Source organism: Scomber scombrus, chromosome 4, assembly GCF_963691925.1.
Source record: "Scomber scombrus chromosome 4, fScoSco1.1, whole genome shotgun sequence".
In the NCBI taxonomy this organism is placed as follows: domain Eukaryota; kingdom Metazoa; phylum Chordata; class Actinopteri; order Scombriformes; family Scombridae; genus Scomber; species Scomber scombrus.
Window position 1 is genome coordinate 2813645 of NC_084973.1, and position 25141 is coordinate 2838785.

The following is a 25141-nucleotide window of genomic DNA, read 5'->3' on the forward strand; positions in this document are numbered from 1 at the left end:
ATCTCGCAATATAAGTATAGGGGGCAAAAAAATGACTTAATCATCAGTAGATGAATAATTAAAAAATAAAAAAATAAAAAATAATAATAATAATAATAAAAATGACTTAAACATTACAAATAATAAATACAAGAACACATGCTGAAATGAATAAATACTGTAAGTAAATGCACGTAAATAAATAAAATAATGTCTTTAAATTACTTATACATTACAGTATATTTTTATTTATTTATTTCAGTATTTTACATTGGTTTATTGTTGTATTTCCATGTTTATTTCTTTATTTATATACTATATCTTTATGTTAATGAGCTACAGTACTACCCTCACTCTAAATCAGCAGAAATACCAAAGTAAATATGTATATTTACATTTATGGAAATGTAAAAAAAATGATTCTGGAGATTTATTTATGACGTGGTTAATTAACAGTATCATTCACGCAATACCTATCTATTAATTTATATATGTATTTATTTTAGATTTTTTTTGTGTGTGTCTGAATTTTGTTCATTTTTCTTGCATTTAAATGTTTCATGTGGATTATGTGGATTTATTATGGATTTGTTGGATTATTACGTTGTTTTTTTAAGGGAATATGTAGGAAAGGTTGTTTATGACTTACCATATATTTAGTTTTTCTGTTTATTAAAGCACTTGTTTATGTATTGATGAAGTCATTTTTTGTCTTCCATAGATGACACAGTGTCTCATGTTCTAAAAAGCTAATTTAACATAATTATAATTCAATAAAAGTTTCTTACTCCTGTTTACTCTGAAAATGTGACTTTGCTGCAGTTCCACAAGCTGCCAATAGAAGTCACTAACAGTCACTATCTCTTAATACCCCATTAAAATGTTAATGCAGTAAAATACCTAGAACAAATGGGCATGCTGGCTGCTGTCAGGAACAGCTCAGCACTATTATGCTGCTGGTATTCTTGTTGGCTTTTCGCTATACATGTGCACAGGGAAGCAGTGCGTGTGCAGCTTTGCGGGCTATAGAGAGAACATTAAAGGGTTTGAGGATTTCAACATAACAGCACAAGAAGCAGCTTACACATTTATTTAACTATCGGTCAAGGACATGAATATGGCAGTGAATTCCAGTTGTAGCTCCATAGATGTTCGTCAAATGGCTATAAATCTCTTTTTAAAAGGAACCAGCTTTATTCTGGATGGACTCCTGTATGTGTTGATGTCTGGCCAAAGCATGAAAGGCCTGTCTGTGATCTGGATTGCTTCAGAATGATGAGTCCAAGTGGGAACAGGGAGGCCAGTATACATGCTTACATCCCCAGTAGGATTACACTGATGTATAGAACTGCAGAAACATAGCATAGCAAAAAAACTGCTTTTGATCCCATATTTTATATCTTAATGCCACTGGTGTAATATTATCACGTACATTCACTCAAGTGCAGTTTTTAGGTACTTGTAATTTATAGTGTATATCCACTTTATGCTACTTTAAACCTCGGCTTTACTGTATTTCAGAGCATATATAATGTACAATGTATTAAACATCTGGTATTTGACAGCTGTAATTTCTTTGCACTTTAAAACCAGTTCACAAAATATCATGTATTGTTACTCGTTAAACTACCCAGTAAAATGCTGCTAATACGTTCATCAGAAATAATAATTAAGCCTCTATAATGGTCCTGGTCCTGTATCTATCTATATCTTTAACCCATCTCAATGGAATATTAATTTAATTCATATTAATTTTACTTTAATAATACCTCTGTACTTGTACATTAGTACAAATGTGGATGCTGATTTTTACTTGTAACGTAGTATTTTTCTATTAATGTATTACTATTCTTTCTCGAGTAAATTCTCTTAATACTTCTTTCCCCATTGCTGAATACTGTCTTGGATCCATACACTGTAATTTGCCTTAAAGCAGAGATGAGAAAGTCCCGCACTTTTCTTTAATTTCATCATTGGTGCATCAACTTATCTGTTCTTTTTAATTTGTCTTTCTATTTGGCAGTGCTAGAATCAAGATGTGAGCAATTGTGGTTCACCTAAGTGCTTTGGGCAAAGTCATGAAAACTAAAAAAAATTACCAGAAAAACCCAAAAATTTTCATTGAGTAGATTTTCCTTCACAGACTGAGGTTAACCTCTACCATTAATGTTCCCACAATGCTGTTCAGTGGCCAATTTTTCCTTCCAGTGCATGTCACAGTATGAGCGCATGGCTTCTGCAGTGGAAATCAAACACATCACTTAAAAGTATTAGAGCCAAGCTTTCACCTGACAAGGATACCTGTGATATCTGTTCTTATTAAAAAAAAAAGGAACCCTATATAAGTGACATTTACTGAGCTGGCTGATCCAGCTGTGAAGCGGTCATCTCAGGAGGATGTGTAGGTTTTCTATTAGAGACCCACTTCAGCAAGAGAGGCCTCGGCGGCAGTAAAACCATTGTCGTGGGCTATTAACCGGCATGTGTTGTAAATGAACGGCCCCAAATGGTGCTCATTAGTGGTCTCTCCCACACCGGCCATCACAGAGGAGAGGGGCTTTAAAGGTCCGCCCCTTTGCCAGGAGACAAACAAGCTCCAAGGAGGAGCAATAGAGGGATTTTTACATTTATACAGATCCCCTAATTACCCCCTGAAAGCCGACCCAGGCCTCATGATGCATGGGACGCCTGGGAAAAACGCATTCCTCACGGGCAAGTCACTCAGATCACCAAACAGAACACCAGCTCCTGACAGGCTGCGAAAATCTGTCTGGACTTTGCCAGAGTTGTTATAGTGTTGCTTAAATACACTAAGAGGCATGTACTGAGGTTACTTCTTTCTGCTGCTGGCTGCAACACATCATGTTTTAAGAGGGTTTAAGCATCTGGTTGACTCTGAAACTGAAACATATCTGGACGCTCACAATATGTTTTCAACAAATATTGAAGTAATATAATATTTTGTTGTGTGTTCTGTATTTTCTTAAGCACAAGGTTCTGTTTGGTTTTTGGGCCTCGTGCCATTTTTTAAAAGACCGTTTTTACCCAAATTTGCAAATGTATCCGCATGCACAACTGCGGCTTTTTGGCCCTGTGATAGTCCGAGGCCAGGAGAATCTACCTCTCATGGGTATTAAGGCTTAATGTTGTTGTGGAAACAGAAACCCAAACTGGATTCTGTGTTGTCCTCAGGCTTCATGGTTTGAAACAAGAAAACATCTGAGTCAGATAAAAAAGGTCATGTCTTATTGAAAAGACAATACCAGTGTGTGCACATCTTTTGAACCAAGGCCAATTCCTAACCATTTTAAAAGGATGCCGTTGTGTTTTCAGTTTTTTTTTTTTAAATTATGTAATTGTGTTCTTCCCATCTGTTAAGCCACCACTGCATTCATTTCACTGCCTTCAACTCCAGTCAACTTGCAAAACCCTGAAACTTGATAGAATCGACCGAGACATAATCCATCACAGTGATTACAGTAAACCAGTTGCAGTTACAGATTGACAAAAAGTAGAACTCAGTGTTAAAGGAATGTTCAAAGTAACAATACCACTCTGTTAATAAAAGTAAAAGCTGTCGATTAGTTAAATGCTCCTAATGTAAAAGTACATAAGTATTTGGAGTAAAATGTACTTAAAGTATAAGGGTATACAAGCAAAACGCCCTCTTTCAGTTATTATATTGTAGAGTGTCTAGAAACTAGCTGTCACAAATATATCAATCAATCAATCAATCAAACTTTATTTATATAGCACCTTTCATACAGGCTAATATATAGTTCGAAGTGCTTCACAGTTGATTGAAAAAACTAGGTTAAAATAGATTAAAAAGACAAAAGATAAAAGTAAAATGAAATTATAAAAATAATAAAAAAATAAAAACAAAATATAGTGTTGTAGAGGAAAGTAGCATCATATTATAATATTCAAGTACAAGTACCTCAGAATGACACTACTGTACTTAGTTACTCGTTACATTGTATCCACGACTACAAGAATTTGAGACCCGGAACTATTGTTATCCCACAAAAGTTCCCCTCCCATCCGGAAAGGTTATTGCGTAGTACATGCTAAAAGCAGCTAGCAGAAGATAAACAGAAAGCCTGTTCAACATGGCAGAGGTAAGATAGCGATGAGTTTTGAAGCTTATTTCTTATACGTTAGTAGCGTATGAACAATGTATTCCTAATGTCACGGCTCTCTGGTGTTTTCTGGGTATGTTGGTGGTAGAAATACGCAAGGCAAGCTGACCAGCGTTAGCCTGGTAGCTTACTGGTCGGTCGGTAACTTGACTGGTAATGTTTACCAGTATAGCAAAATACTCATTTATGCGACGATATTACAGAAGTGTTTTTTTATTTCAACCAGGAGCCAGCTATGTGTAATGAGTGCTAATAACACATCATGCTACACAACTGGAGCATAGTGCAACATTTTAACTGGCAGGGTGTTACGTTATCCACGTAGATATCAGATGTAGGTAGCAGTTACACCTTTAAAACCTGACTATACACCTGAATATACACGCTAACATTAATAAAGACAGTTGGTCACTTGACAATAAACAGAAGCTCCCAATAGTTTAATACAAAAATGAATGTAAAAAACAGTTTTTAGATGCAATTCTCGAAGATAAATACGACAGAAGATGGTGTAAACATGTTTGTCTCTGGTCACAGTGATAGCAGGACAAGCTGTGGTGTTACTATTATCACTGAAGATAGCTGTGACAGTGAGCCAGGAGCCTGAAACTGAAGCAGTATTATTTACACCTTCCTTCTGTTATAAGTTAAATAGCTGTTGAATTATCTTTGGGATTGAAAAAAATGAAAGCTTAGTCAATCAATCGATTAGCTACAAACTACTCTGGTAATCCATTTCATTGTTTTGGCTCATTTTTAAGAAGAAAAAAAAAAAGGTCAAAATTCTCTGATTCCAGCTTCTCAAATATTAATATCTTCTGGTTATATTAGTCTTTTATAACAGGAAAGTAAATATTGTTTAGTTGTAGACTGTTGCTAGGGACAAAACAAGACACTGTCATGGGCTTTGGGTAACAGTAATCATCGTTTTTCATCTTTGTCTGACATTTTATAGACCAAACAAGTAATCAATTCATCGAGAGATTAATTTACAATGAAAATAATTTTAAATACATGTGCTAGGGCCTGATCAATACTGGATTTTTGGGGCTGATACCGATACTGATATCAAGGAGTAAAAAAATTCCGGTATCGATATATTAGCTGATAATCTTACAGAATATATACATGAACACGCTTGTGACAAATACATGTAATGGAAGCATGATATAAGATGTATATCATGCTTCCATTACATGTATATTAAGATGTATCTATATTAAACTTGAATTAGGAAAAGGATTAAGTATATACAACCTGCTGCAGATATCTTTTTTTTTTTTTTTTTTTTTTTAAGGCACATATTGGACAGTATAAACACTGATAGATATATCTGTGTTAGGCCAATATCAGCTGATAATATCAGTTGTATTTGCAGCTTGAGATCAATAAGCAACTTGAAGATGTCATTATTTCCAGACATTACAACAATTGCTTAATCAGGCATAAAAAGCTGTTGTTATTATTTACATCAATCAACCTAGTTTGTAGAATTTCCTCATTACATAAAATCACTGTAATTCTGCTGTAAAAATAAGAGCTGTGTCTGAGATGGTACAGTAGTACATATAACTAAGACCATCATTTCATTTAATTGATAAAGATTATGGCAAAAAATGTGCAGCTTGCAGTAGATATGAGTTTTTTTGTAATTGCACTCTCCTTTTTCTTTTCACAGACTCACAGCTTGCAGGATATGAGGCAACAGGCAGCCGTAGCCGCCAAAGTCTTCATCCAGAGAGATTATACTAACGGCACCGTGTGTCAGTTCCAAACCAAGTTCCCCTCTGACCTGGAGACCCGGGTAAGGACACACACACACACACACACACACACTGTAAACTGATGCATGTGAAGCAGGGTGGAAGTGGGCAGAGTGGCAGGCCTGTGTAATGATGTGGAGGAGGAAGAGCAGGTCGCTGAGACAGAACAGGCTCGGCGCCACATGAAAGCCGGACCGAGCCAAACAGTTTGGAGTTCGCAGGATAGAAAGCTGCAGTTTTGAAACACTCGCACCACATGAAAAGAGCAGCTTCACAACACTTAAACCCGCTCACTGGTGGTTTATTGGCACTTCCCTTTTGATTGGGTGGTCTCCTGTGTGTGTTTTTTGGTAGGATTCAGTGCACAGTCACACATACACAAACACACAGAGAAAGAAACAGAGAGAGAGAGAGAGCTGCTGGACAAATGAAGAATGCTTTTACTCTGGGAAGCTAAATTTTAATTCCTCTATCATTAAAAAAAAACCTCTTTCCACATTATATTGTTAATGATTTTCTGTAAACTTGTGGTATGAAATATGCAGTTTAGTGGCTTCCTCTGTCAGGATGCTCATTTCTGTCACTTTTTTAGAGAATGTTTGCAGAACCTTAAGCTCCTTTGGCCAACTTCTTTTTACCCCAATGTCTAATTTTGGCATGTAGTCAGTCTTGTTTTGCAGAGGTCTGCGTGCTGTAACATCACATTCTTGCAGACAATTATCTCAGGCTGTAGGGTTTATTATTTTTGGTAGCTCTTTCCTGTTTAAATACTTCTGGAGAATTATGTCAAAGAACTGGGAAAGCACTCAAGCGTTCTAAATGGATTTGGCAGCCAGGCTGCCAAACGCCTCATGACTGTTTAATTTATTGCAAACTGACAGTTTTTATTGACCTCTCTGTAATCTTTTGCCTCCAGAGTTCGTATTATATTTAGTGACAGTTACAATTAAGACAATATCCTGCTCCTCGCTCGGGTTTCTAAGCCGCGTTCGAGCCTCGCGCCCGCTCTCATCTAACATTGTTTTTTGGAATGCTAATACGGCCGCGCCAGACGTAATGGAAAGATGCTCGGGCGGAGAAATGTGGTTTGAATCACCGAGCTTTCCCCCTCGAGTTGGAAAATGAAGAAGTAGAACAAAGCTTCTCAATGGTGGGTACCAAACACGCCTAAGACCACTGATGTGTTGGAGCTTGTTGTCGCATTCCTCGGGCACAAGGGAGCAGAACATTGGAGGGTTTTCAGAGGCTCAGGAGGCCCCTGGCGTGGCTCCTCGTCTGGTCTGGAGGCTCCTTCTTTTTCCCTCTCCTCCCCCCCCTACAGTATCACGGAGGGATCACCGGATCTATTCTGGACACCAGCATGGGACTAATGTCTACACCCCTGTCAAAACAGCCTCCGATTCCAGCAGGTCTCTGCGCCGGTCCTCCCTGCAGCTAGTCCTCATTTGATGCATTCTTGAGAAACTCTGGTTTGATCATCAGCCAGTCGTGGTTTCAGCTCGCGTTCCAGAAGCTGTCCGCAGTCTACGGAACAGCTGAGATACGTCTCTATCTCGCTCAAGGTGTATCCGTGCCATTGGAAAAAGGAGAAAGCATCAATGTTCCTGCATTGTAGCTGCCTGTGTATGTGTGTGTGTGTGTGTGTGTCCAGCTTTGCAACGTGTTTGTTTTGTCAGTTATTAAGTGAAAACATTCCCAGAGCATATGGCCAAGGCATCCTAATAATTTCAGGAGGTGTTTCCAATGCGGGAAGGAGGCCCAGCATTCCCTTGATGTATCACCAGTCCAAAAAAACTCACCCCCCTCTTATTTATCTAGAGATGGAAAGAATGGGAGAAAATGATCTGGTGCTAAGAGGACGGTGTATTCACTGGAGAATCCCACTCACACACCATTGTCCAAATATACACCTGGCTCCCTTCCACGTCTAATGATTTTAAACTTCTGATCTTTCTGTATGGTTTCATGTATTTCAGATTGACAAACAGCAGTTCGAGGAGACGGTTCGGACACTGAATAACCTGTACGCTGAGGCGGAGAAGCTGGGGAGTCAGTCGTATATTGAAGGCTGTCTGGCCTGCCTCACAGCGTACACCGTCTTCCTGTGTATGGAGACTCACTATGAGAAGGTGAGACATTTTACTTGCTGAGATACAGTAAAAATGAATAAAACTAGGTATTGAACCACAATACTGTTTTGGTTGTAGCTACGCTGGTCTCAATAATTACATTATCGACCTATCATACAAAAACGTAATTATCACCATCATCATGTCTATATTTGGACTTATCGTATGATACATGGACATGACCTTGATTATTTTATTACTTCAATATTGCCACACTTCACATTAGCAGCTAAGAGGCTATTCATGTCACACTGGCTAAGCAAGTAGAGTCCTCCATTCCTCACTGTGTACGTCCTGAGTGGAGACTGCAGAAGAATTAAATACCTCTGTCCCCAACCATAACCAACAAACCAACCCAACCATCTGTTTTACAGAAGCGTAGCGCCCACTCACCCTTGTATTATTATGCTATTATATTATCATTATATCAGTGGTATAAAATGATCTTCAAATGACAATAATATCGTTTATACTGATTTATTTCTGAGACAATATATCGTCCAACAAAAGTAGTTATTGTAACCGGCGTAGTTGTAACACCTTTGTCAGGAGTTTTTAGATTTAGTCTAATGTTGGTCCTTGACTCTAAATCCATCTATGTGAGTTTAGTCAACTTAATCCTCATTTACACTCAGTTTTCAGCTGTGTCTGAAATTACTCCCTATTTACTATATAGTGTTCTACATTTACCCTCTGCCGTTTGATTTAAGTGTCTGAATACTGGGTGTGTAAAAATATCCACTATATAGTAGGCTTTACACGATCAGGATTTTTGGGGCCGATCACCGATTAGTGAGTTTAAATAAACCGATCACCGATCCGATCACGTGAGGGAGCAATATGTGTATTTAAATAACTTGTTAATTTACTGTTTACCGAGTATAAACAAAAGTATTCTCAAGCATTTTTCCAATGTTTAACAATCAAGGTAGCGTGGATCAAAGTATGCCAGCAAACGTTGCAATACCGGGTTCTCCACAATATTAAATGGCAGGTCGGCCAGCACGATAAACTCCATGAGTTTCCTTGCCCTCTCACTGTCACGGCTATACGGATGAGTAAAGTCGTTTGCTTTAGCATCCGTTTCGGCGTTCGTTTTTCTTTGTCCACGCTCCGTTTCTTAAGCTCCTGTGTTCCTTATCCAGGTGCCTGATTAAACATTTTGCAGATGCTCCCCCACGAGGTACTTTAGTGTTGCACTGATTGCAAATAGCTTGTGTTTTATCTGTCTCATTTACTCCGAAGAAGTCCCACACCACCTACATGTTTGTTTGAATCCGACAGCTAATGATTCAAGATTCAAAAAACTTTATTGTCCGTCACATTGTGACAGGGCTCAAAACTAGCTGTCGGATTCAAACAAACATGTCGGTGGTGTGGAACTTCTTCCACACCACCGACATGTGGTGCAACGGGAGCATCTGCAAAAAGTTGTAACACGACAATGACGACATTGATCGGATCGGCGAATTAAGACATTACAGCCGATCTCACAAATTGTATAAAATGCAAAATATCGGCCGATCCGATAAAGCCAATCAGATCGGCGGAAAGCCTACTATATAGTGCCCTCAAATATTCCACAATGGAACGAAAAAAGTACACTACTTTATCCCAACAATGCAATGCTCCACATTTTAAGACTCTACAACTGATGGTGACGACGTTAAATGATGACTAGTGTTAATGTTGAAAACCTTGATTTGCTGCTCACTACTGACTGAATTATTTAGTGTTGATTGTATGTTGATGAAACCAGAATGTGCTATAGTTGAATAATGTATTTTTAGCAAATTTTAGCCAAACTGCAGCTTGTATTAGCTAAAAATGCTCTTTTTTCAAAAAATGCATGGTCTGAAGTCAAAGAACTTCAGTAGTTTGCATATTTGTTTGATCATTTCAGTTTGATTTCAATACCAGCATAAGAAATACTAGAAAATAAAAAGTACTGATATTATTAATAATTCAACAAGTGTAGCCCTGGAAAAAATGAAACAAAACACGGAGAACAAAAGTTCAAGACAAGGAAAACCAGACAGAGGGTGATTGTTTTCAAAGGAAAAAAAACATGACAAACTGTATGTAACCTGACTTACTGAATAAGACTTATTTCCAACCCAGTTTCACTGTTACACACCGAAATCCGTTCAAGATCATAAATAATTCCGGTCAGATTGTGAGTCCCAGCAAACTGCCACACTAACTCTTTCCACAGCGATCAAGGCTCCAAACATCCACTTCTGTTTTTTTTCCAGCAAAACCCTGCTGTAGTTGTCATTTATTTTTTCATCACCTGCTCACTTGTCCAAGCTCCTGAGACGGTAGGGTGCGGCTCCACTCTAGGTCCAGCACTGCAGATGTGCAGCAGGAAGAGAAATGGTTTCATAAAGTCTCTTATTTTCAAATCCATTGTGGTCATTTTTCATCAACAGTGTTATATATGGTTATCTAAACATGGATTTTGTTTCATAGCGTCTCTCTTCTGGTCAAGGGCTCCTTTTGGCCATGAAAAATACACAATTATTGAATGTATTTGGTAACAAAATGAATACTTCTATACAGTATGTAAAACTGTTCAGTACCGAATGTTGGCAACAAATATCTGCTCATATTTATAATCTTGCTTAGTTTTTTGACCATATAGTTCCTTATTTCAATGAAAAAGGTTCGACCTTTTCGAGCAGCTTGTGTTGGCTTCTTTTGTTAAATAAAATAGAGGGTTTTGTAGAAAATTAGTCTCGGTACCAAAAACTGATACAGGTATATCATATATCATATGAGCAGGCATGAACATTTCAGATACAGAATGAAGAGATCTTGTATCTTGCATTGACCACTGCATGAAGACACATCAACACAGTGTATATTTGAAATGATTGAAGTTGGTTACTGCTGGAAGAAGTCATGCCGCTGCTGTGTGTGCTGTTCTTGCTCGGCTTGTAAATCAATGAGCGCCCGCAAATAAATATGATTTATATACATCTCAAATCCCTTCTGGCCCTTTTTAATATGGAATGTAAATGGATCAACATGTCAGTGGTCCTTTCCATGTTCTATGAATTTGTCTTTAAGTGGACAGCAGCGAGCTGGGATAAAAAACATTTGGCTTGGTTTGGGGTTTTACGAGTGCTCATAAAGTCGTGCAATTTAAATTGACTGGTCATTACCAAAAGTAAAAACTGGAGACTTTTATATTCAGCTCTTTAGCCCAAGAATGTGGTGGCTTGGATCCTTTGGCTCTGTGTTTAGCTAAAGATTTGCTAGTTAAATCGCAGGTAGCCAGCAAGAGTGCCGAAAACTTAACTGGACAGCGTAGAACTGAAATGAGTAGTTGATAACTCGACAGACAATTGACAGAACTTTTCGGTCAATTATCAAGTAAAAGAAAAACATTCTTTGGTCCCATATTCGTAAATCTGAGAATTTGCCGTTTTTCTCTGTTTTATATCATTGTAAATTAAATTTATTTAGGTTCTGCCACATCTGTGAAAAGGCAAACTTGGGACAATGTCTGGACATTGTCTCTAGAGCATGACATGTGAAAACCATGCTAACGTTTGGAGTATAGCTTAGGCTTACAACAATGGTTTTTCAAAATTTGTACTAGATGAAAAGTAATGGGATCAACATTTGTAGATATTGATATGTGTACAAAGTTTCGTGGCAATCCATGCAGAGTTGTGGAGACATTTCACCCAAACACACAAAGTGTCAACCTCATGGTATTGCTAGACGAAAAGTAATTAAGTTTTATGGTGTTGTATCTGTTTTTCAAGCAGACTAAAGGAGTTAAGTTTAATATTTTCAATGATGAACAGCAGCAGAAGAGACATCAATAGGGAAATGTCATGAATTAATAATGTAATGGCACTTATAGTAGGTCAGTCTGTTACACTACAGCCAAATGATGTCAGGATTCTCCAACTCGAAGCGAGTGTAGTTCCAACAGCCTTTCTAAGCTCAGCAATTACTACAAAGTCTTATTTGAAATTTAAACACGGATCAATAAATTTCAACTGCCTTAAAACTTCAAACCTCATTTCTCTGCAAAGGAATGATTGTTTAAGTATGTTGCTGATGTCATAGAGGCAAGCTGAAACAAAGCTTGCAACATTGAGCCAAAACCAACAAAAGAATCGACAGAAAATGAAAACTTGAGATTCTTAGAATGTCAGAACCATGCATAGATGCTTTGTTATAATTATATCATCGGATTGCTGTCCAAGAGAAATGCCGATGTTGATATATTTGGACATACCGCGACCCAGATGACCGAGTCTTCACAGACACACAGTATACCCATGAGAAATGTATATGAAACTGTGATTGCTGTGTGCTTTCAGGTCTTGAAGAAGATTGCCAAGTTTGTCCAGGAGCAGAATGACAAGATCTACGCACCGAGAGGCCTCCTGCTCACCGACCCCATCGAGAGAGGCCTGCGAGTTGTATCCACTTTGGTGTCTGATGTAGTCAAGAAAAACTGTTTGTTGTCTTCTGTCAGGTGAAATTTTCCGTCTGCCTTGACCATTGTTTGGCATTTAGAAACAAACTGCAAACAGTAAGCCCTTAAATGGATGAATTCCAGGCTTTGTTCTCCAGAGGAACACAATGACAGCAATAGTAGACTGAAACTCGGATTGCCAACCTTCCAAACAAGTTAAAAACACAAGGGGTTTAACGGTCAAGAACAATGTTTTTACACTAAATAAATCTTGTTAAGCAAGAATGAACACAGACGGGAAGAAAGCATGACAAGCTAAATATTTTATATCATGTATAATAACTCGTAAAACATAACCCTGAGACGGGGAAATGTGGATGTCATTGTACCGCAGCAGTAAGCAAAAGCTTTCACAATGACCTAATGAATGTAGTGACTTACAGGCCTTTCTCCACCACGTCTCTCCCTGTAACCGCTGGATGAAAATGGAAAGCAGCAGTCCCGGGCACCTTTAAAAGAAATCCAGCGCTATGTAGTAATACCCTGTAAAAACACCAGATAAAAGTTAGTATGTAATCCATAGCATCTGCATAAAATCAGCGGGTGCAGCTACATCCTGGCTTTACCAACGCGTGTATGTGTGTGTGTGTGTGTGTATATATGTGTGTGTGGGTGACTCAACATCCCAATTAATTGTAGCTGGGCGGCAATGGGAGATTAGGGATAACAAAATATGACTGAAATTGTTCACAGCTGAGCTTTGTTCCCCCTCTCGCCTATTATTTTATAGGGTTGACAGTGATCTGGATTATTTCTCCAACACCGTGGAGCTGCTGTGCTGATTTTGGCAGGGGAACGCAGGGCAGGGAGCGGGCGGATTGACAGGAATGGCTCACCTGAGCAGTTATTTTAACATTGGAACCAGAGAAATCTGATGATCATATATTTGTAATTGTCAGATTATTCGACCGCTTAATATTTCCATCTGTGTTTCCATTCCCCTCCAGGGTTTTTATTCTGTTAACAACTTTCCAGTCGCACCTTCTTATGTTAGACTGAAACTGCTATTTAGCTAATCATGGCAGAGCCTTATTTTCTGTTTAAAGGACAGATAGGAAATGTTTTTAACGTAAAAAGCTCTCCTGTTTTTCATGTAGAAAGGGCAAAACAGTCCAAACTGAAATTATAACGCAGAGTGAGTAGGAGCTGTAATGTTAGCATGCTAGGCTAACTAGCTACAACTTTCTTAAACCACAACTGCTGTCGCTAATGAGGACAGTCTTATTTTCAGTTTAAAGAACACATAGTAAATGTTTTTAACGTTAAAACCTGTTGTTCCTTTTAAAAAGGAAAAAAACATTTTTTAACGCTGAGTGTGCAAGAACTGTAAGTGCTAATGTTAGCATACTAGGCTAACTAGCTACTACTTTTGGAGTGCAAGCTATTTAGCCAAGCTTCCTCCCAAATTTTTAATGTTGTAAAGAAACAGACCCAAATCACTCAAAGCTACATAACCAATACAATGTTGGCTTGTTGAAAAAAGGGGGCAAAAGTCTTGTATAAGCATTCATATGCTAACAGGGCTGACATGTTAGGCAGGAGCTCAACATGTTGACAGTTCTCTACCAATGCTTGCCCTAAAATGTCAGTCAGCTGCTGTCATGGGAACAAACGCCCACACAGAGGCTTGAAGCTTACACACTGTTTCCACAAAAATGTCCAAAAACCGTATTCCAAAATGTCTCTTTTGAAAAATTGAGCAATTATCTACTGCAGCAGCTGCAGTATAATTACAGTTTTTTATTTCCTCACACAAAAAAAGTGTGGAGAATTCCAATTTCAGTTTGATTATAGTCAAATGTAAAATGACCCTGTGCTCACTTCAGAAGCTTTTCCTTGACCAGATTCCAATCAAGATTGAGGTCACCATCTTTGAAGACAGAAGCCTGACCAGATAAAAGCTGCCATGGGTGAGTCTGAGTAATTAATATTCAAAGTAAGACAGGATTTACACAAATTGCACTACTAAAACCACATTTTCTCTTAATTTTTGGAAAGTGTTCCAAAGAAAGGGGGCTTGAATCAAATAGAAGTATTCCACGAGGCTGTTTATGTGCCACAGTGTCCATTGCTTTTATGCAGAATGCCTCCTCTGCATTCAAAGAAGAATACCACATCAAAGTTTGAAGTCTTTTCATCTGTGAGTAATATTAGTTAAATGCTTAACAATCAGGAGGGCTGTCTCCTTAAGCATTAAAGGATAATTCCGCTTACTTTATGACTTTCACATGGAGAGCGCTCAGTGCTGCGTCACTTCATCGAGGTCCTTTTTACGCACATGAAGTTCAGTTGAAGAGCTGCAAACCCGGCAGCTGTACCCCAAAAAGTGATCAAGTGTCCTTTCAGCACAATAACACCCTCAGTGCACTGTGCATGTCTTTAAATAGCCGTAATCAAACAATTATCACATTATAGATAAAATGGCCCATTTCCTTGTTTACTTTCCTGGCCACCGGGCTTCTACCACATTCATGTCATATCAGTTGAAATGGGAGAGTTGGATGCCATGGATTCAGTTTGACAACTCAGCCGGTCCAGCAATGAGACACTGTTGAATGACTGAAAGTAAACGGACAAGAACACAATAATTATAGATTGAATTAAATACAAATCAGGTTTCTACACTGAAAATAAGGGATAGTTGAAAAGAAGAGAAAATGGGAGCCCATGTCAACAAATCTTCCTGACATGTTTAAATGACTAAAATAGTCCTATGCTAAATTATTCAGCAGTCCAGTTCAGAATAAATACAATTTCCAATTAAGTGAAAATCTTTAATCATAATCAATGTAGCTTCTTCTCCATTTGCCTATGCTTTCATTGCTCTTCATAAATAGATAAAACATGATACTGGTGTCCAAATGCTGGTAAGGTGAACTGGCATGTGAATGGTTTTCTATATTATTAACCCCTGTGATAGACTGGAAACCTGTCCTTCTGTCTGTCCACGCCCTGTATTACATGAATATATAGTGCTGTAATATGTAAACACCACAATCTTTTAACCATTAACTATAGCTTCCATGAGATAATGTTATCTTACACATGGCTATGCCTCAAACCTACCACTTGGTGTATGTTTTTTCCAACATTAACACGTGAAACGAAGAAGAATCAGACTCCTAAAAGGTCTGACAGGACTTTAAAACTCTGGAAATGGCAGCAACTATTTTATCTTCAGCAGAAACATCATTAGTGCAAAGGGTTAGGGGTAGTTACCCTAGGCAGCGTTTTTTCATGCACAGGCTAAATGTTAATACCTGTTCTAAAAGGCCACATTTTTTACTTTCCTGTCCCCGAAGGTGTTTATAGTGTTTGATTTGGTTGTATATTGAAAATGTGAAGGGATTAGTCATTAGAAGAGCTTGAGAGTAGTCATGTGAAGTGGGCAGGATTGTTTGATTGTCTATTTTTTGAAAGTCAGATGCGGCCCACCGACTCAGCCTTCATTTGAACCTTATTAAAGTTATAAGGCCCTCAGCTTAGGCTCATTTTTAAGTGTCCCTCTCTCAGAATACAAACACTTTAATTTGCTGCTGCTTGCCTGCAGCAGCTCTGTGCATGCTGGTAATACAAACCAATACTAAAACATCTGTATGTCTTTAAACATATGGTAAGATTCTCAAAACGAAGGCTTGTCAATCCTAGACATTCTGTATCTGCAGGACAGCATCTGACAAGGCAAGTTAGAGAAGTAAAGATAACTGGAGAAAGACATAACTGAAAATACAAATTGTGAACAATTGTGTGTGTCCTGTACTGGTTATATTCACATACATGCCGTTCATGTGACTCGTCCAGTGAAGATTGGATAAATATGGCAGTAGATGGACCAGATTATGCAGTTTCATTAGTTAGTATTAAAGTTTATTTATATCATCTTTTATCAATGTTCTGTATAAATTTTCCTTCTTGTCCTTTGATTTTATTATAACTGAAATGAGAAGTTTTAAAGACCAAGTGATCATCCAAATACGAGGGCATGTCATTGATTTGAAACGAGACATTTTCTGGGAAATGTTGAAAATATTATCCGCTTCATTTACTCTTATCATCAAGAGCATTCCACAGCACTTGTTTACCACGCCGCGACGCAGTTTTCATTTAAATAGTAAAACCTTCAGAGACAGCACAGTTTGATCGTCAGCCACAGATGGCTTTTATATGTCTGCAGATCTTTCACCGTGGCAGACGCCTCATGGTCTTTTTTTTTTTTTTTGCCTCGAGAGCACATCTCATCCCATAAATTGTTTCACTCTCTGCCATAGTTAAATCCCTTCTTTCCCTCTTGTGTGCAGGATAAGACGAAGGAGGTCATTTTCACGGTGTCATCCTAGGATGTGCTAGGCTCGTATCATACTGAAAACTACTTTGCTTAGATTTTGGACAGGATCCAGTCTTCACTGTAGCGTAGACACTACCATCAGGCCGAGTAAGACATACCCCATTAATATTTTACCTATGAGGAATGTTGTGTTTGGCAGCATTATTGAGACCATAGATCCCCGTGGATGGATAAACCATTGCCCTCCTACTGAAGAGACGCATACAGGGATTAATCTTCTGGTTTGAAACTCCTGCCGAGCGCCTCGGTACATATACATGTCCTGATGAGGAATGTAAACCTGGAGCTTTTATAAGTAGCTGTTGAGAGAAGAGCACGTTGGAGCTTCGCCACGGTCAAAAACAGAGCGAAGCAACGCCAGCAAGCAGACGGAGCACACATACAGTCCATCCATCCTTCACAGACTTTAAGCCACTTCATCCTGCCAGGGCCTTCTCCAGGCTTACACTGATATATCAGTGATCAGACCCACATCAAGCATTCATTGATGTTTGCCTCCCTTGTGACAGAGTGTTCCCTTTTCTCATTTCAACATCTTCATGGGTGGCATATTGAAAATACGACGAAACCTGCCTTTGTAGCTTCACTAGCTCTGAGCTCTAGGGACTGCAACACCGCTCGGTCATTCGGTCGGTCCGCCATTATGATTAAGACTGAAATATGTCAACAAATTTGATAGATATCATATAAAAGATGAATTGTTGAATGTGGTGATCTATTAAGTCTTCTTAACGTGCCTTTTATCAGGACAAAACTGTAACTTGTACAATAGTTTCGTTTTTGACCAAATACATGCAAAAATTCCCATTAACTACAGCTGTACTTTGTGTTTTGTGTTTGTTACCGATTATTAGCATGCTATAATGCTAAATGAGCTCAAACTGCCTTTTTACAGCCAGACAGAGCCACTAGCATGGCTGTAGATTTTAGTTTTACAATCAGGATACAGTTTAAGTCATATGTGTTGATTTTAAGCATTTTTAGTGATTTGGGGCCAACAGAACAAGCTGGAAATACAATATCTGACATATTATTGCCAAGTTGCCAATTCAAGCAACACTCACAAGCTTGTGGCCTTGGATGACCCCGATGAAAGCCACGAGTTTTGACGAGTTTTGACCTCTTTACACTATTTCCCCTCCTCCATACACCTTGGTAGTAGATGAAGCTGTGCCAGAAACGCCTACTCTGCTTCGTTAGCAAGTTGCTATTTGCAAATCTTGTAGCGAAACATTAGTCTTCATCTGGAGATGTAAGTACAATATTTGCTCTTCTTTCAGCTACAACAGTCTAAAAAACTCCACAGAGCTGATGGGAATTGCAGAGTTGTTGTTGTCACGCCAAGTTACTTTTTTTCCACAAATTCGTAGTCTTGGATCCCAAAAAATATTGATTGCTGGACCTTTTGAATGTCATGATACAGAGTGATGTGGCGTATTTGGAGATGTTTTCTTCTCTCATAGGGATAAAAATGGACTCAACACTTCAATCTTGGAATGAAAGCCTAAGTATTGATGCTCAGTCTTGCCCCCCTGCAGCTCTAATGCAAAGATTTCACTCTCATGGATCGATAAACTCCCGCCACATTATGGCCGAGGGCCTGGCTGGCTGGCTTAAGGGAGGATTTTTTTGTTTGGCAGGCGGTCTTCTGGGCGCGGGGTTGAAGACTGTGATGGATCAGCCTGAAGTGGGATTACTGCAGACTGCACTGCAGGAGAACCAGACTTGGCCCTCCACAGCTCCTGACTGCTGAGCATTCATTCAGGAGGCAGATGGCGCCAAGTCAGTGTCCTGGCATTCTGTCCAAAAGACATTCTGCTCCTGATAAGGTGTCGTTTGGCTCGGCGTTCAAACCCATTGCCCGGCCGCGGCGCGCCAGAAACCTGTAAATTAGACTGCACTCATGGGAATATCTAATGTCAGTGGGGAATGCTGGAGAAGATGAACGTATAATCCTTTCATTGTCTCAAATTAGTTTCTCCTCACCTGCCAAGACTATATTTTAAGGGCAAAAAAGCAACACACTTACTACTAGGTAAAGTACAAAATGATACAGTGTTTGCTGACTGACAGATGACAAATTTAAAAAAAGCTCCTGGTTAGCACGTCAGTGAACATTGATGGATGTGCTGTATCTGCCAAAGACGAACAATCCCTGTATTTGATGCGTGTTTCGACAAAACGCTCATCAAATGCAGTGTTTTGCAATGTATGTGTGGTTGATATGGCTTAAAGAGTTGTTGAAGACGTGCCAACTCACTGCCCGCTCTCTCTGTAAGTAAGCCAGCAAACACATGTGTAAATTATACTCAATCCTCACTAACTATCACTGTCAGTCGGCTCAGAGGCGGTTAATGTTCTATGTCAACACTAAATATACCAAACAAAAAAAGTTCCTAGAGATGAAAATGGAGTTACGGTAGTATACTACATTGATGTTATGTTGTCTAGTCCTACTCCTAGTCCCTGAATTTGGCAATACTTTCATACACACAAAAAGGGATTGATGCACTTTATCTTGGCAAATGTTTCAACTTATCATAGGAGTAAAAGCAAAAGTGTAATAAGGAAAAACACACGTAGTTCCGAGAAAACAGCACTGTAAATATTTGAAAGCTGAAATAATGAAAACAAGTTCAGATGTTTTTAAAAAGTTCATTCCTGTTGTGCGTTTGAGGCACATCAACAGTTAAAGTGTCAGTTTAGAAGCCCTGTAAAGGTTTGAAGTAGCAGTTGAAGTGTGAAGGCAGACTATGCTTAAAAAGAACTAGTTCATATGTGACGTCTCAGCACGCAATGAGGCAATAATCATCACTTGCACTTAAGTAAGCGGGTTACTTAGAGAAAGCAGGTAATGTGAGAACACTCACACTTCAGATCAGTACCTAGATTTCTCTCCTACTGCCAACCTTCTCTTAAAAGTGTGGCTTACTGATTTTTAATTGTCTCAATGATAGAAGATGCTGCTGCCTGACTACTACATTGGAAACGGACTTATTTCGACATCTACAGGACACTTTGTTTTAGTTTCTGTCTGTCATGCACAAGTGTACTTGTAACATGTTTAGTAAAAACCCAGTTAGACATATACAGGGCAACAAAATCAACGTTCCCCAAGAGAAGTCTACCTAGAGAAATCAGGTTTCTCTAATCCCAATTACACAAACCACATTTCTTGTTTACACAACAGTTAAGAACCGTCCGCATTCTGTTGAAAGCAGACTGAAACCTGGTCACGAAAATGTACGGGTAACAGTAAAAACACACCGGGCATGGACACAACTCATCTCTAATTGTGCATGGCTGGTCTATTTCTTTTTCTCTATGTGCAGCCACTTAGCCCTCCAAGTAAAAATGACAAAAAAAAAAAAAAAGTGTACAAACTTTTTCAAAATAATAAAAATGAACAGCCTATGTTTACAGACCCTGCATAACCAAATGCTTTATCACTTAGCTAAACTCAGTATAAATGTAGTGACAGAGACGGAGTTGGTGTAGCAAGTAGAAAACCTGCCTGAATCTGTGCCTGGTGTATTTCAGCACTCACAGTTCCTCCTGGAAGACATTCATAATGTCACAGTTGGTTGTTCATATCAAAAGCGACAGAAAGAATTATGTAAAAAAAATTGGGGGGGGGAGAGCTAGAGGGAGAAGTTCAAACTGTGCTTACTCCCTCACCTCCACCTCCACCTCCACCTGCACCTGAGCAGTCGGTGCATGTGGGCATGTTGATCCGATTGTGTGTTTTGGAACGGTACAGAAATTGTTGGATGCCGTCCTACCAGCGCTGAAGTTGAAAAGGTTTGGAGGGAAGATTGTTTCAGACGCTGTTCGCACATCAGACAAACACCTCTGCCAGAGCACACCGACACCTCAAACACAGAAGGGGATTTAAATGTCAGTCGAGGCGCTTAGCAGTTTGAGGATTAATCAGTGTAATGAGCTGAAGTTTAAGGTAACAGTCAGGCTGAAGTGTCATCACTAAAAGCAGTCAGACGACAAGATTAAAAAGCAGTCGAACCGTCGGCTGAAAGGAAAGATATGAAAACAGCTCACGTGTCAGTTGACATGTAAGCCCTTGAAAGCACCTGTACTGTCAGCTCATGCGTGAGTCTGTTTGCTTAATTTTTTGCAGTACAAACATCGAAGTTTGACACAGCAGATATTCTGACATGTCGTACAAGTTATTATTAATCATTATCATAACATCTCCTGCAGGGATGAGTCAAAACAGCCGCTGTGAGAAAGCAGTTTATCTACCATGTAACCGATCTGTGTTTTTGTAGGAGCCGCTCGGCTAAGCGGAGCTTCAGGGGGTCTTCAAGCAGCCCAGCACCAGTGCCCGACTCCCTAAGGACCACCCAGACCTGCACCCTTAATACTGCGTCTCTACAATCTTATCGCTTTCCACTATCAAAACGCACGCCCCCCCCCCCCCAAAAAACACACTTTCAGAGTAACTCTTGACTAAGATTTCTTCCCCGACATTCAAATCTGAGTTTTATCAGTGATTCTGACATCGCTGCTCATCAGTTTGAGGGTTAAGTCTGTTTTTAGTTTAGCAGTGAATTTGCAGAGACTCCTCAATGTTGAAATGTTCTGTTAGTCATTTAGAGAGGCTGGAGTCATAGCGCTCCTTCAGCTCAGAGAAAAGAAGAGAAAACTCAACTCGGTCGCACAAACGATTGACATTCACAAATCTCTTCAAGCCACGAGTAAATTACTCTTTGTTTATCTTGGACTCGAAAAGCTTTTATGACTAATCGTATTTGTGGAATTATGAACTTTTGTATATTTCTTTCTCTTGTTTCTCGGCACACTCCTTTTTTTTTTTTTTGAATAATGAAGTCGACACACAAGGTATCTTATTTTTTATGAATGGCTATAAAACTCACCCACAACCAAATGATTGTCTTGGATGAACTGAGAGTCTAATTTCCTCCAGAAACAAGAGAGAACTCTGATTATTAGCCTGATTAACCGCATGTGTTGTCTTATTGATGTTTCTTTTTTGCAAGTATGCTTTGTAGTTTATCACTTTTTTCCTCCAGCATGTTTCCTTTCTAGGGTTTGACCTTATTATTAACTGACATTAAACTTTGTCAGACTCTTAAACATTCCAGTCAAACCGTCACAGATTCTAATCTTAAACTACATATTTTACTTTGTATGCATCGATTTAAGATTATCTTCCTTCTCGAAAACCCAAATCTCGTGCTTGCTCTGTATCGTGCATGTGATATCGTTAACGCTATTCCTCAAGTCATGGTTACTTTTATTTGTATACTGTGCTATGCATAGTGTTTTGTGACTACTGTTGATTTTTGACTCATGTCTTAACATATTATACATATAACATGTGAATGCCTTTTGACCGAAGTATTAAAAAGTGCTCTTGTTAGTTGACAGTGCCTGTAATGGCTTTGAATGTTGCCTTTCTGTAAGTCTAACAGTGAGATTATGTCAATCAGATCTTGGCTTTTGTTCACTTATTGCTAACAAGCTACTAAAAAAACCCAAGATACTGATTCTGGACTGAGTGTAACTGTAGCAGCAGAGCTTCAGTTTATGTTATTGAACCTTAACAAAAACATTGAAGATACTGTATATGTATGTGTGGCTGATAATGTTTTAACCGTCTCAGACATCTTGTGAATGTGCTTTGACACAAATTCATTTGAGGCATCTTTAATATGACACTAGAAATATATGTACAATTTTCTTTTTGGAATGCCATAGCAACAAAATCGACACCAGTCTTGATTTTTTTATTTTTTATTATGTAAATACATTTTCATTAATTTTGATTAAACTCATCCTTTATTTATCTGGATTTTGGTTAATTGAACTTTTGTATATTGTTTTTTTTTTTTTCAGTTAAAATCCAAATGTTTTATCAACATAATTAATGTTCAATAAAAATGTGTACATATTTTACACCACACTGGCTTCTGGTGTTATATCTACGTCAAAGAGTTAATGTACATTTCAGATTTTACAAACACACCCGCACAGCTGAGAAGTTCCAAGTGCTTTTTTTATGATTTATAGAGAAGAGAAAAGTTTCAAACCAAAGAGCTGAAAGAACTCCTGGGCTTCTGTTCAACTTGGTTTGCTTTCAAGGGCGGTATTTCGTGTTGTCTCAAAGAGTTATACAGCAGGACATCTCGGCTGACTCCACCAGAACAGAACTGTTTCCCACAGCGGAGGTGAACCCAGACCAGATGGTGATGCAGTGAGAAGGTAAACCTGAATTTGAGGTGCTGGAGGTGAAGCCTGCTCTCTGAAGCCCGCACTCCTCAGTGGGCCTCTGGCTTTTCTTTCTGACCCCCCTGACCTCTGTAGAGGGAGACCTCGATAGAACACAATTCCTAACATAGTTCAATTAAATGTCATGACGTAATGTCATCTCATTCTTCACTTCAACGAAGATATGATGTACAGTTTATGTGAGAGATCTTATCCTAAAGAGATGAACTTGTTGAAAAATGTAAATCCTCATGGAAAAGGGTGATTAAAGGGGACATTATGCACATTTCCAGGTCCATAGTTTATATCTGACACTATACTGGTAGACAGTTTAAAAAACACTTTCTATATCGTATACCTATATTTTACCTTTATGATACCTCAGTTCAGCCTCTGTCTGAGACAGGCTGTTTTAGCTCCTGCCACTTTAAGACACCCCCCCCTCTGCTGATGAGCTCACTCTGCTCTCATTGGTCAGCTCTTGGCTCTTGGCTCTGGAGGCTACGTAAACAAATGATGAAAGCTCACTGTTTACTCAAAATGTCAACTTCTCAAATACATTCGTACATGAGCTGAAATCTGATCTAAAATATGAGATTAGACGAAGTGAACAACACATGCAAAAAACCTTAGCAACAAACGCTACAGAACAGATGGCGGTTTATGGGCCAGTATCTATTCAGAGTAGGTTGATGCCATTACTTTTGACATGCAGGAAGTATTTCTACAAATTGCGAAATTGGAACATGTTTGACATAGTTAACTGATATTATTACAGTATATTAAAAAAAGTAATATTTCACCCTTTAAATACCATAAAAACGTGCTTTTGATTATAGCTTTGTGAAATGAAAAGATCTCTTCCTAAAATACTGTTTTCATTTGTGACAGTGCTGCTGGCCCAATGCATACTCGGAAAGGCTCCAGCCCTCATTACCCCTGTAGAGACCAGTAGATACCACCAATCTTCTTACCAAGAATACGAGATTTATTTATCAATCTCCATTCCACTGGCAGCTGCATTATGATTACTACATTCCTCTTTATCTTGGCACTGATAGATTCTCTTTCATGGGAATTTGATTTTCACATGTTGGATAGTGAGTGTGTTTTACCTCATTACTGCCTTTGCTTTTTTTTTTTTTTTTGATTTACAAACCCATAAAATCCCCCTCCAACCTGAACCTGGAACTGAGTATCACTGTTTTTCTACAGAAGTCACATTAAAAGGTTTAAAAATCAAGTATTAATGTATAAATGCAATAATAAGCCTAAATGCAGTGAGTATAGAACTATATCGAAGTGAGTGAGTGCCCCCATCAATGCTTTTTCAGGGATGTCATGGGATTGAGAAAATCTGGGTATTTGATAAATGATTCCCTTTCCATGCGTATACTGTATCTCAAAGTTACTGCCTCACATGCAGTCATGCAATAAATTGTGGTTTTCAGCTGTTTACCTCCACATAAAGCTGCAGTCTGAAATGAGTAGGCCTTTGTTGAGATTTCTCGAGATGAAAAATCTACCCAGGAAGCAACAGAACTTTTAGCTTATGGAAAAGCACACTATACCATACTATAAAAAGTCATAAAAAGCCAGAAAACTTTTACATCAGGGCTGCAGTGGGACCCCCTGCCCTGTGTTTTCTGCCAACCACACACATATAAAACATGATCACAGCACTCAGTGGCCTCCCAGAACAACATGTGACATTTCTCAAAACATGTCCGTCAACTAAATGTCTGTTATTGGAAGCAGCCAGCAGGTCTGAAGAGGAAACCTTTGGAGTCCTTTGTTATAAAAAAGGCATAATATGAACGATTCTCACCATTTCAATGCGTACAGTATCATCATGCATAGGCATTATAGTTTGTGTGGTAATATGTTGGTAGCTTATTCAATGTACTTCTTATAGCAAATAGAAAAAACAGCTGCTATCTTGGGTAAGTTTCTAAGATGCTTGTAATTAATAATACATACCATGTCAGCAAGAGAATTTGCTTTTATTGAGCTCTTACATTGAGTAAAATAAC

General features: G+C 38.7%; 1 protein-coding gene across 2 annotated transcripts; it reads left to right on the forward strand.

Annotated features, from left to right (window-relative positions):
• Positions 1–4048: 4048 nt before the first annotated feature.
• On the forward strand, positions 4049–22775 carry LOC133978832 (golgin subfamily A member 7-like). 2 transcript variants are annotated; one of them, XR_009925042.1, is made up of 7 exons: positions 4049–4100; positions 5800–5925; positions 7861–8013; positions 12357–12458; positions 14371–14424; positions 21146–22342; positions 22400–22775. XR_009925042.1 is itself a non-coding variant. In XM_062417168.1 (6 exons), the coding sequence occupies exons 1-5, from the start codon at positions 4092–4094 to the stop codon at positions 14410–14412; spliced, it is 432 nt and encodes a 143-aa protein (XP_062273152.1). In that variant the 5' UTR covers positions 4049–4091; the 3' UTR covers positions 14413–14424; positions 21146–22775. The 2 variants fall into 2 exon arrangements, 1 of the variants encoding a protein (XP_062273152.1); XM_062417168.1 differs by having other exon boundaries at positions 21146–22775.
• The last annotated feature ends 2366 nt before the right edge of the window (positions 22776–25141 follow it).

What these genes read in the sequence shown, in the direction of transcription:
- LOC133978832 (XM_062417168.1), top strand. An exon ending in CCTCTGACCTGGAGACCCGG is followed by an intron (nt 5,926 to 7,860) that starts GTAAGGACACAC and finishes CATGTATTTCAG; the next exon opens with ATTGACAAACAGCAGTTCGA. An exon ending in TGGAGACTCACTATGAGAAG is followed by an intron (nt 8,014 to 12,356) that starts GTGAGACATTTT and finishes GTGTGCTTTCAG; the next exon opens with GTCTTGAAGAAGATTGCCAA.